Genomic DNA, 12,357 nt, shown 5'->3' on the forward strand with positions numbered 1-12,357 from the left:
TTAAAACCTACTGGCGCATCCTCACCTGTATCTTTGTAGGCATAAGAACTCTTCTCCAGCAGTCAGGATGGGGCCACTGTCTTATTTATTGCAATCACAACCCACTTTTTTCTCCGTGGAGTAAAGGTGGCATATACATCATTCTCCTCCCTCCACATCTACAACAGCCCTGCGAGGGAGGGTAGTCTGAGAGCGGCGGCCCGAGGTCGTCCAGTGAATTTCCTGGCCAAGTGAGACATTTGAGCCCTTATCTTCCAGGTCGTGGTCCCACACCCTAACCCAACACACCAGCTTCCTTTTGCTCTTTCGAGTGCCAAACAAAAGCGTTGGGGGGTCTCACTCTTTAGCTCCAGGGAGCTGAGGCTGATGGACTTTTGAACTCTGCACTGGAGGTGGCCAAGAAGCTGGTGTGAGTTTCGATAGCCAGCTGTGGGCATCCTTGGGAAGGTGGGTGCACACTGGAGTAGGGGGGCTTAATCTTGGGGTTCCCTCTCTACGCCAGGCCTCTGGTTCCTCAGCAAGCATGGCCCTGCCTTGCTCTGCATCAAGGGCTCCTTATGCCCGGGGAGAGAACACGTTTTGTTTGGGGGACTTGGGACAAGTTCAGCAGAAACTCATAGTGAATAAGTTTCTTTCTGAAGTTGGGTGTGTGTGACGGACAGGGGGCCTTGCTTGGTCGACCTGAGCAGCTATGCTTTCTGTAATTTCAGTGGATAAAATAAATCTGGGGTAACTCTTGCTGCACCCTTCAGGACAGAGACTCCGTAGCCAACTGATCCCCTGCCTTGTCTTGTTAAAAGCTGTTGTGTAGTCCTCTGTCCTGGGCGGCTGAAGCCCAGCTTCCTGGCTCCCTTCCAGGCCCTGTTTTGCTCCTTTTCCTGCCCTCCCGAGAAAGGAGGGCAGCACACAAGGTACTCTGTGTGTGGACAGGGAGCCCTTTTCTTCCAGGGCTGGCCTGTTCTGCCGTCTGCTTCCTGTTTAGCCAGGCAGCAGCCCCAGATCGGATCCATTTACCCCCCCCCCCCACTTAATGTGTTTATTTGAAGCCTTACAAAGTTGTGCAGCTGGCAGAAAATTAGATTCAGAGTTCTTGGCCCGCTGTGTCAGGCTTGTGAAATCCGGGAGAAGGGGAAGGCAGTGTGAAGATCTGAGTTATGTAGGTATTCCTGCAACACTATCCCCTTCCATCTCTGGGGGCTGGAACCTTACTCCCGAGAAACTGGAGTGTTGGTGGAAGTTCCATGACATCAGGGCAGCTCAGCCAGCAGGGGAGAGGGTGGGGCTGGGAGGCTTCGGCCAACGATGCCGCCTGGGCAAATCTAGACAGGCTACAAACAGCATCTCGTCCCCGTCTGGGAGGCTGAACAGTTTCTCCACCAGAGAAGCCTTGGAGGCTGTGTGTCTGGCCAGCGTGCAGAGATGGGGGTTCCTGCTTGGGGCATCCTCTGTTCCTCCCTTTTTCTCCTCGGGGCCCTTTGGGGACTCGTGTGGGGCGGGCAGCAGATGGGCAAGCTTGCAGACAAGAAGCTGTGTGCCGACGCTGAATGCGACCGTGAGTCCCCTCGCCTCTTTCGTTGTGGAAGATTGGGGGGTGGGGAGGAAGAGGTCCTCTAGGAAGCTCAACGAGATGGGGGAAAGGGTGCCCCACAATTCGTTCCCAGCAGCCAGAAGTTTGGAACAGGAAAACCCAGGAGGGGAGAGGATTCGAATCCTGCTTGCTGTTTCTCCACAAGCATCTGGTTGGCCACTAGGGAAGCCCCTTTTGGCTTGACCCAGCAGGTATTGAAGAGCTGGGAAAAGGATAAACCATTGGGGTCCAGAATACCTTCTCTGGGAGCAGACAGTGTGTTGGGCTTCTTTATAAAAGTGCATGGGGTACAGTAATAATTTTTGCTCCTCTCCCCTAATACGAAGGCTGCCTCTTGCATAGCAGTCGTTGGGGGGCAGCAATGAGGAAAGGGGTGCTGTTGTCCTCCTGTCCTCTGTTTCCATTTTTTAAAAAAGTTAATAGATGCTTATTTAAAGATATATAAAAATTCATACATGTTAGAAGGTATCTTTTTATAAGGCACTGAAATAAGACAGATATTTAATTGGAAAAGAACAGAGGCAGAAAGGAGAAAAGGAAAGAAAGCAAAAGAAGAGGAAAATAATAAAGATAAAAAGACGTCTGGTTCTCTGTTCTGCAGCAAAATAGAGTCTTCATTAACATTCAACCACTCTATCTTCTATAAACCCAATATTTTTTAAATCTTCAAATGCAGTTGTTACAAGTTTGTTGTCTCTTTCATGCAAAAAGTATCCAGTCCTTAAGAAATGTCAGAAACTATTTTTCTCTAATGCGTCCTGCAAGTTTCTTACGAAGCAGGAAGGATGGTTTTACGATCCTTCCTCCCCCAAGGGAGCAGTGTATCAAGATTACGTAAAGACAACTTTAAATGGGACTTTGGAGGATGGGGTTAAAACCAGCTGTGTTGAAAACTTCAATTGGCCAAAAATCCTGGACAAATCACTCCATTTCTATCCCATCTTTTCCTCCAAGGAGTTCACAGTGGCTTTACAATATTTCTCCACCTCTTCTTATCCTCACAACAACCCTGGCTGAAAGTGGATTCAAACTCTTGACTCCCTAGGAAGAGTGAGGATGCTTCTCTTCCCTTGGGCCAGAGAGCTTTCCAAAGTCATGGGGGGAGAGACTTGCGACTTCTCGCTTCCTCCAGTTGCAAAGGATTCCGTCCTTCATTTTTACATTCCAACTTTAAAAAATAGCTCCTGAGCTTTGGTTTTCCTCTTCCCTCGCGGTTCTTATTTCCTTGTGTGCCGTGGTGGTTTTATTTGACACATTGTAAGCTTGTGGGGCAGAGACTGTCTTGTGATTGTGGGTAAGCTGCTGCCCTGGGAGCCTCTTTGCCTGAAGACATAGCTGTCAACTTACAGATTTGAAAATAAGGGACCGGCGGCCTCGAAAATAAGGGATCAGCAGCCAAAATAAGGGATTTTGCTATTGTAAAGAGTTACATACATTGGTAGGATTGACAGATGCTGACAATCTGGCTTGAGGCGGTTGCGGCGCCGTGGCGGCCGCTGAAGCACCACCCTTCTGCGTCCCTCCCCATCCCCTCCTCTTCCTCCTCCCTCAGGCCGCCTCCTCAGCTGCCACCACTGCTGCCACCTCCAGGCTCGCGGGCAGCGTGGGTGAGAGTCTCTCTTCTCCCCCCCCCCCCCAGGCAGGGAAGGGCCGATGGAACTCCTCGCGCCAGGACGACAGCGCCAGTGCGCGTGCTTTCGTGCGGTGGAGGACCCCGAGCCGCTGCTTCCCTCCTGAGCTGGGGGAGCATGAAACCTGGGAAATTTAAGGGACAGCAATAAGGGACAGCAGCGGGACACGGCGCTGGAATAAGGGGATTTCCCGCCAAATAAGGGATGGTTGACAGCTATGCCTGAAGAGAGGGGTACAGATGCTCCGATGTGGGCATGGCTTTGGGGGGTGGGTGGGAAGGAGAGGACAACCTTTTCCCCAGACGCATCACGTGGGCGCCATGTTCCTTTGGGATGGCAGGACCTCAGGGGGCCCCCTTTGCTTCTCTCCCCCCCCCCCATTGCAGATCCCATCTCCATCGCGGTTGCTCTCCACGACTACATCGCGCCCGATTGCCGCTTCATCCACATCCAGAGGGGCCAAGTGGTCTACGTCTTCTCCAAGCTGAAGGGCCGCGGGCGACTCTTCTGGGGAGGCAGCGTGAGTAGCTGCCAGGGGGCGCCAGTTGGCAGTCAAATCGCGGCGTGGCAGGGGGTTGGGATAGATGGCCCCCTGGGGTCCCTGAAAACTGGGAAAGCAATGAGCATGTCCAGCTCCTGGGTTCCCAAAGCCGTTGCCCTGGGTTCGGATCTTGCCCCTGCCCCTGGCTGTGTCCTTCCTGGTCCTTCTCCATGTGATGGGGCTGTGGAGAACCTGGTTGTGTTCCTGCATCTGAAACAGGGGCAATAAATAGTAGGGAATGATCTCAGAGAAGGCAGATAAATTGTAAGGTAAAGGTGTTTTAAGTATGGTATGCACCATATGGCTTGAACCTACCTTACATGTACCACATAATACCCATTCCAAACTTAGTGGCCTTTGGAACTCCCTGCCTATTGAACTTTTTGGGTCGCCTGCTAATAACATCATTTTGTTTAGACAGGCCTGTCCAGATTGTTTAGAAAGCGGCTGCAAGTTTAAATCTGCTATGAAGCCTATTGTTGGGACGCAGGTTAAACCACAGAGCCTAGGACTTGCTGATCAGAAGGTCGGCGGTTCGAATCCCCGCGACGGGGTGAGCTCCCGTTGCTCGGTCCCTGCTCCTGCCCACCTAGCAGTTCAAAAGCACGTCAAAGTGCAAGTAGATAAATAGGCACCGCTCCGGCGGGAAGGTAAACAGTGTTTCCGTGCGCTGCTCTGGTTCGCCAGAAGCGGCTTAGTCATGCTGGCCACATGACCTGGAAGTTGTACGCCGGCTCCCTCGGCTAGTAAAGCGAGATGAGCGCCACAACCCCAGAGTCGGCCACGACTGGACCTCATGGTCAGGGGTCCCTTTACCTTTACTAAACCTATTATTCTTTAATCGGTTCAGAAGCCTTAAATTATCACTAAGGAAAATCAACAACAATAATCTTATTCTTTTGTAAGCCGATTTCTGGTGTTGTTGTTTAATCAAGTGTTGTATAAATTTGATGAAAAAGCAAATACAGTGGTACCTCAGGTTAAGTACTTAATTCGTTCTGGAGGTCCGTACTTAACCTGAAACTGTTCTTAACCCGAAGCACCACTTAAGCTAATGGGGCCTCCCGCTGCTGCTGCGCCGCCAGAGCATGATTTCTGTTCTCATCCTGAAGCAAAGTTCTTAATCTGAGGTACTATTTCTGGGTTAGCAGAGTCTGTAACCTGAAGCGTATGTAACCTGAGGTACCACTTAAAACCATGGAGAGACCTGGTCTGAACAAAGACATTGGATTCTTATCTCATTATACATGGCAAAGCCATTTTTCACCTTCTCACCCCTTGCTTTTTCCTGTAAGACCTATTGCAGTCGTTAAGAGTCGTCAACAGGCTCATCACAGCTATCTGCCAATCACCCATTCCCACTACCCTTCTGAGTAATACCCCTCCCCACCTTCTCACTATATAGAAGGGTCTGGTGACTTCTGTTTCAGTGTATCTGAAGAAGTGTGCATGCACACGAAAGCTCATACCTAGAGCTAACATAGTTGGTCTAAAAGGTGCTACTGGAAGGAATTTTTTGTTTTGACTATGGCAGACCAACACGGCTACCTATCTGTAACTGAGGTACCACTGTAATTAAATCGCATGAAGGCGGCACTTCCCACAATAGCCAGCAGAGGGAGCCCCTTCTATGGGGAAAACGGACCCAGGTGTGTCCTGCCCACCCTTTTTTTTGCACAGGTGCAAGGAGACTATTATGGGGAGCAGCCGGCCCGCCTGGGCTACTTCCCCAGCTCCGTCGTCCAGGAGAACCAGTACCTGAAGCCAGGCAAGGTGGAAGTGAAGACTGATGTAAGTTTGGGGTGACTTGCGGGGTGGGAGGGGACACACTGGGGGGAGCTCCCCCTTTTCCATGAAGGACCAGGTGCGCAGCCTGGGGGACATTCTGGACTCACAGCTGTCCATGGAGGCGCAGGTCAATTCTGTGTCCAGGGCAGCTGTCTACCAGCTCCATCTGGTACGCAGGCTGAGACCCTACCTGCCCGCAGACTGTCTGGCCAGAGTGGCGCATGCTCTGGTTATCTCCCGCTTGGACTACTGCAATGCGCTCTACGTGGGGCTCCCTTTGAAGGTGACCCGGAAACTACAATTAATCCAGAATGCGGCAGCTAGACTGGTGACTGGGAATGGCCGCCGAGACCACATAACACCGGTCCTGAGAGATCTGCATTGGCTCCCACTACGTTTCCGAGCACAATTCAATTGTGCTGAGCAACATTGGTGCTGACCTTTAAAGCCCTAAATGGCCTCAAAGGTCCAGTATACCTGAAGGAGCGTCTCCACCCCCATCGTTCAGCCCAGACACTGAGGTCCAGCTCCAAGGGCCTTCTGGCGGTTTCCTCGCTGCGAGAAGTGAGGTTACAGGGAACCAGGCAGAGGGCCTTCTCGGTAGTGGCGCCCACCCTGTGGAACACCCTCCCTTCAGATGTCAAGGAAATAAGCAGCTATCTTATCTTTAAAAGGCATCTGAAGGCAGCCCTGTTTAGGGAAGTTTTTAATATTTAATGCTGTATTCTTTTTAACACTCGATTGGGAGCCACCCAGAGTGGCTGGGGAAACTCAGCCAGATGGGTGGGGTATAAATAATAATTTTATTGTTATTATTATTGTTGTTGTTGTTGTTGTTGTTGTTAAACTCAGCCAGATGGGTGGGGTATAAATAATAATTTTATTGTTATTGTTGTTGTTGTTGTTATTACATCCCTGAACCCTTTCCCTGCCTCCTCTCCTTGTCCACTGGTCCATGACATGCGAAAAGCATGTGCCATGGGGCAGGGAGAGCAGCCCCCTAACAAGTGGGGTAGGTTGGGAGATTTGCGTTTTGGGGTACCCTGCCTAGGAGGAACAACCTTCCTTTCTTTCAGAAATGGGATTTCTACTGCCAGTGACTCAAGCAGCCTGGATTCGGGTGACACCCCAGCTCTCGTTCCTGGAGACCGCGCTAGCCTTGCAGGGTAGGCTGCCCGGGAGTCTCACGCCTGCTCTGCCTAGTGCTCTCTAGAAAGATGCTGCTGTTTTATCCTACGTGGGCTTTGCAAGGAGGTGGGGGCCGCATCCTGCAGCTGCCCCCCAGTTGTAGATGAAGATGGGAGCTTCAGTTGACACAACTGACCCCTTGCGCCCCTGAAATAAAGTGCTTTCTGAGCAAAAACCGTACTAATATTTATTATTATTTATTAATTTATTAATTCGATTTTCCATAGTGATAACACAAACCACAAAGCAAAATGATACACAAAAACAGAAAGAAAGAAAAAGGGCGGGACAATAAACAGATAAACAATAACAACAAACTTAATTCTTCACAAATCCAACCTTTTAAACCTCTTGGTTGACTTCCTCAAATCCCTCCCTTCTGAGTTTCCTTGTAATTAAAATTAACAGCTTTCCAATCTTAATTAAACTAAAACAATTTCCGATTATAGTCCATCTTTTTCACTTTTCTTATCATTCTAAATCCAATTTATTTAATTATAACTTAATTTAATCCTAGGCCTATTTTTGATCTTGAGAACCGGAGAGCACAAGAAAAGCCTGCTGGGTCTGGCCATTGGTCCTTCTAGGCCAGCATCCTATTATGGGAAACCAGCAGTCAGGATTCGAACTCAGGACCTATATTCTCCCCTCTTGCCGTTTCCAGCCACGGGGGTTCAGAAGCCTGGCTGCCTCCAAAGAATAGCGATCCTGGCTAGTCGCCATCCCTAGCCCTCTCATCCTCTGTGAATTTGTCCCATCCTGTTCTAAAGCCGTCCGAGTTGGTGGCCCTTTGCTGCCTCCTGGGGGAGGGAGTTCCACAGGTTAACATAGCGGCAAGGATGGCTGCCAGCATGGAGGGCTTCTGAACCCCACTTGCTCCCGTGCTCGGATCCTAATTGCTGCTTTCCCAAAACAAAACAACAACAAAAAACCTCTGCTTACGTGAAACATATTCAATAAACACACAAGACGTAACCGGCTGTACGTTTGAAAAAATAATGTATACTATTCATTGTATTGAATTGTAGGTTTCAACAGAAGTAACTCAAAGTTCAAAGGAAAAAGTAGAAGACCCAGTAAGGTAAAGGTAAAGGGACCCCTGACCACTAGGTCCAGTCACGGACGACTCTGGGGTTGCAGCGCTCATCTCGCTTTATTGGCTGAGGGAGCTGGCGTACAGCTTCCGGGTCATGTGGCCAGCATGACTAAACCGCTTCTGGCGAACCAGAGCAGCGCATGGAAACGCCGTTTACCTTCCCGCTGGAGCGGTACCTATTTATCTACTTGCATTTGACGTGCTTTCGAACTGCTAGGTTGGCAGGAGCAGGGACCGAGCAACGGGAGCTCACCCCGTCGCGGGGATTCGAACCACCAACCTTCTGATCAGCAAGTCCTAGGCTCTGTGGTTTAACCTACAGCACCACCCACGTCCCTTCAGACGACCTAGTGGATCAGTTCATTTTCTAATCAGTTTATGCATAAGGTCCATATACAGTGGTACCTTGGGTTAAGTACTTAATTCGTTCCATAGGTCCGTTCTTAACCCAAAACTGTTCTTAACCTGAAGCACCACTTTAGCTAATGGAGCCTCCTGCTGCCACTGCGCGACCGGAGAATGGTTTCTGTTCTCATCCTGAAGCAAAGTTCTTAACCTTAGGTACTATTTCTGGGTTAGCAGAGTCTGTAACCTGAAGCATCTGTAACCTGAAGTGTCTGTAACCTGAAGTGTCTGTAACCTGAGGTACCACTGTATGTGAAAGTGTCTATTCCACCTGTCTGTTCATAGAGCCCAACAATCCACACAAAAGGTTGTTGGAGTTCCACAGTTTATGCAAAAACTGATTAGAGAATGCACTGATCCACTGGGTCTTCTACGTTTTTCGTTGAACTTTGAGTTACTTCTGTTGAAATCAACAATTCAATACAATGAATCGTATATATTATTTTTTCAAACGTAAGGCCGGTTACGTCTCGTGTGTTCATTGAACAGCTTTCCCAAAACAGGCGTCAGGTAGGCTGCGAGCCTGATCAGCCAGCTCTTCTGATGCGCTCAGGAGTCCGCCGACGGTCATTGCCCTCTGTTCATGCTCAGAGGCGCTCTTTCACCCGGAGCGCTGCATGCTCTGCAGTCACATCGGGGGACTGAGGCTGTGGGGCTGAGTCTCCGAAATGAGCTGTAATCTGCTGCCCTTGCCGAACCATCGCCTTGGGGGGGAGAGAACACAGGGCTGGGCATGGGCAGGTGCCAGCTGAGCCCTGGGAATGTAGGTCAACTCTCTTTCCCTGCTTGGCAGCAATTTGCCTCCCCTCCGCAGCCTGGCAGAGCCCCATCCCTGGCCTCCAGCCGCTGCCTTGACCCAATTCCTGGGCCTTGGCAGAAGGCTTGGGTCACACCTGCTGCCCCAACGCCCCCACGATGCCAGCACAATCGGCCAGTTTCTCAGGTGGTTGTGTCATGGCCCCATCAGGCTGGCATTGCCCCTGCCCCCTAGCTGGGATGCCCCTGCACCCCACTGCCTGTAGGGTGAGGGGGTCCAGAGGCTTCCTTCTCCCTGCCCCCCCTTGCTCCAGCCCCACAACTGCTCAGTTTTCCAAAGATCGCTATCTGCTCCACAAGCTGACGCACATGAGCAAAGTCCGTGGCGCCACGGGATTAACAGAAGCAGGAGGCTGGCGCTTGGCCTTTGAACCAGAGGGGGACCCGGGGCAGTAAGGGGGGGGGGCTGGTCATGTGCCAGAGGGACAAAAGCATTGGGGGGGGCAGGCAGACGATGCCAAGGTAGACAGCTCTCTGTTTTCTCTGTCCTGGCACCGGAACGCAGAGCAGAGAGCGGCGTGCATTTATTGAGCGGGAAAATAGCAGAAACACAGAGGAAACAATAACAAGAGAAAAGGCCGGTGATAAAATAACAATAGACTTAAAATAGATCGGTACTCGTGTCAGCTTTCTAAACCTCAGGGCAGAGGCAGAGGTCCTGAATGGGGTGACTGTGCCCCTGAAGGACCAGGTTCGCAGCCTGGGAGTCATTTTGGACTCACAGCGGTCCATGGAGGCACAGGTCAATTCTGTGTCCAGGGCAGCTGTCTGCCAGCTCCATCTGGTAGACAGGATGAGACCCTCTCTGCCCACAGACTGTCTTGCCAGAGTGGTGCATGCTCTGGTTATTTCCCGCTTGGACTACTGCAATGCGCTCTACATGGGACTAACTTTGAAGGTGACCCAGAAACTGCAACTAATCCAGAATGCGGCAGCTAGACTGGGGACTGGGAGCGGCCACCGAGACCACATAACACTGGTTCTGAAAGACCTACATTGGCTCCCAGGACGTTTCCGAGCACGATTCGAAGTGTTGGTGCTGACCTTTAAAGCCCTAAATCGCCTCAAAGGCCCAGTAGACCTGAAGGAACATCTCCACCCCCATCATTCAGCCCAGACACGGAGGTCCAGCTCCAAGGGCCTTCTGGCGGTTCCCTCATTGTGAGAAGCGAGGTTACAGGGAACCAGACAGAGGGCCTTCTCTGTAGTGGCACCTGCACTGTACAACGCCCTCCCTTCAGATGTGAAGGAAATAAGCAGCTATCTTATCTTTAAAAGACATCTGAAGGCAGCCCTGTTTAGGGAAGTTTTTAATATTTAATGCTGTATTTTTTTTTAACATTCGATTGGAAGCCACCCAGAGTGGCTGGGGAAACTCAGCCAGATGGGTGGGGTATAAATAAATTATTATTATTATTATTATTATTATTATTATTATTATTATTATTATTTTAGCAGGGGCTGGAAAAAGTGCAGTGAAAGCGTTTGTCAAGAGGCAGGGAAGGGTCATTGTGTGGCACCTGTGCCAGCTTTGCAGATTGGAGCAGTTGAGGGGCACACATGGAAGAATGGGGTCTCTGAGGGAAACCGGTTTGCACTCAACCGAGCAGAAAAACCTTATCAATGCTCAGAGGCCGACAAGACCTGCGTCGTCTTCAAAGTGGCTTGCCAACGTCTGTTGACCACTTTAGCTAGCCATCACCTGCACCAAAGACCACCTCGAATAGAGGTGCCCCCCCTTTTCGGTGCCAGGAGCACAGACATGGGTGGCGCACAATACCCATTTCACAGGAAGAAGTGGTGAGGCTCCCTCTGCAATAAAGAAACCGAGATAATACGCAGACCCACACATCAGCAGGCGGCAACTCCAACCAGCTTCCCCCTTCCCACATGCCAATCCTGTGATTCCTGCATTGCAGGGGGGGTTTGAACTAGATGACGCTGGGTGTCCCTTCCAACGCTGCAGTTCTGCGATTCTCTAACCCACTCTCATTTAAAAATAAAAGAGGAGGGTCAGGGGTTCTTGGCTGTTGCCAGCGGTCTGTGGGTCTCCCTCATCCTCCCACTGCCCTCCTGGGGGGCAGGGCTTGGGGGGGGTATTCCCAGGGAGAGGAGATAGAATAGAATCATAGAATCCTAGAGTTGGAAGAGACCCCAAGGGCCATCGAGTCCAACCCCCTGCCAAGCAGGAAACACCATCAGAGCACTCCTGACATATGGTTGTCAAGCCTCTGCTTAAAGACCTCCAAAGAAGGAGACTCCACCACACTCCTTGGCAGCAAATTCCACTGTTGAACAGTTCTTACTGTCAGGAAGTTCTTCCTAATGTTTAGGTGGAATCTTCTTTCTTGTAGTTTGGAACCATTGCTCCGTGTCCGCTTCTCTGGAGCAGCAGAAAACAACCTTTCTCCCTCCTCTATGTGACATCCTTTTATATATTTGAACATGGCTATCATATCACCCCTTAACCTCCTCTTCTCCAGGCTAAACATGCCCAGCTCCCTTAGCCGTTCCTCATAAGGCATCATTTCCAGGCCTTGGACCATTTTGGTTGGTGAGTCAGCTCAAGGCGGCTTGGGTCTCGAGTGCGGTTTCCGGCAGCCGGCAGGAGGGAGTTCACCTTTCGCTCAGAGCATTGTGCTCTCTCAGTGTCTGATTTACCTAGGCAGTTCCGGGTCGGGCCGGGAGGAGCTGTGGGAAACGGCGAGGACTAGGGAGCTGGAGCTGTTCTGAACCTGTTTGCCCTGGACTGCACAACCCAGCTGCTCCCAGTTTCTCCAGCGCGTGAAAAACACACACCCTTCGCCGTGTCCATGACCTGACTGCCTTCAGAGAAGGAACCTGGAGCCAAACGCTTTAGAGAAGCTTTTAATGTTTGATACATTACTGTATTTTAATCATAATCATAACAACAATAATTTATTTATACCTTGCCCATCTTGCTGGGTCCCCCCAGCCATTCTGGGCGGCTTCCAACAAAACACTAAAATACAATAACCTATTAAACATTAAAAGCTTCCCTAAACAGGGCTGTCTTCAGATGTCTTCTAAAAGTTTAGTAGTTATTTTTCTGTTTGACATTTGGTGGAAAGGCATTCCACAGGGTAGGTGCCACCACCGAGAAGGCCCTCTGCCTGCTTCCCTGTAACTTGCCTTCTCTCAGTGAGGGAACCACCAGAAGGCCCTTGGAGCTGGACCTCAGTGTCCGGGCAGAACAATGGGGGTGTAGACGCTCCTTCAGGAATTCTGGGCCTTTGAGGCCATTTAGGGTTTGAAAGGTCAGCACCAACACCTAGAATTGTGC

The 12,357-nt window shown here is 50.6% G+C and overlaps 1 protein-coding gene across 1 annotated transcript; it reads left to right on the forward strand.

Moving 5' to 3' along the window:
* Positions 1 to 731: 731 nt before the first annotated feature.
* MIA (MIA SH3 domain containing) lies at positions 732 to 6,916 on the forward strand. The gene is made up of 4 exons (XM_081869861.1): positions 732 to 1,552; positions 3,606 to 3,739; positions 5,441 to 5,551; positions 6,625 to 6,916. The coding sequence occupies exons 1-4, from the start codon at positions 1,420 to 1,422 to the stop codon at positions 6,646 to 6,648; spliced, it is 402 nt and encodes a 133-aa protein (XP_081725987.1). The 5' UTR covers positions 732 to 1,419; the 3' UTR covers positions 6,649 to 6,916.
* The last annotated feature ends 5,441 nt before the right edge of the window (positions 6,917 to 12,357 follow it).

Source organism: Podarcis erhardii (genome assembly GCF_964252035.2).
Source record: "Podarcis erhardii genome assembly, chromosome: 7".
NCBI classification, from domain to species: Eukaryota; Metazoa; Chordata; class Lepidosauria; order Squamata; family Lacertidae; genus Podarcis; species Podarcis erhardii.

What these genes read in the sequence shown, in the direction of transcription:
- MIA (XM_081869861.1), top strand. Translation starts at nt 1,420, where the DNA reads ATGGGGGTTCCTGCTTGGGGCATCCTCTGTTCCTCCCTTTTTCTCCTC. An exon ending in TGCCGACGCTGAATGCGACC is followed by an intron (nt 1,553 to 3,605) that starts GTGAGTCCCCTC and finishes CCCCCATTGCAG; the next exon opens with ATCCCATCTCCATCGCGGTT. An exon ending in AGGTGGAAGTGAAGACTGAT is followed by an intron (nt 5,552 to 6,624) that starts GTAAGTTTGGGG and finishes CCTTTCTTTCAG; the next exon opens with AAATGGGATTTCTACTGCCA.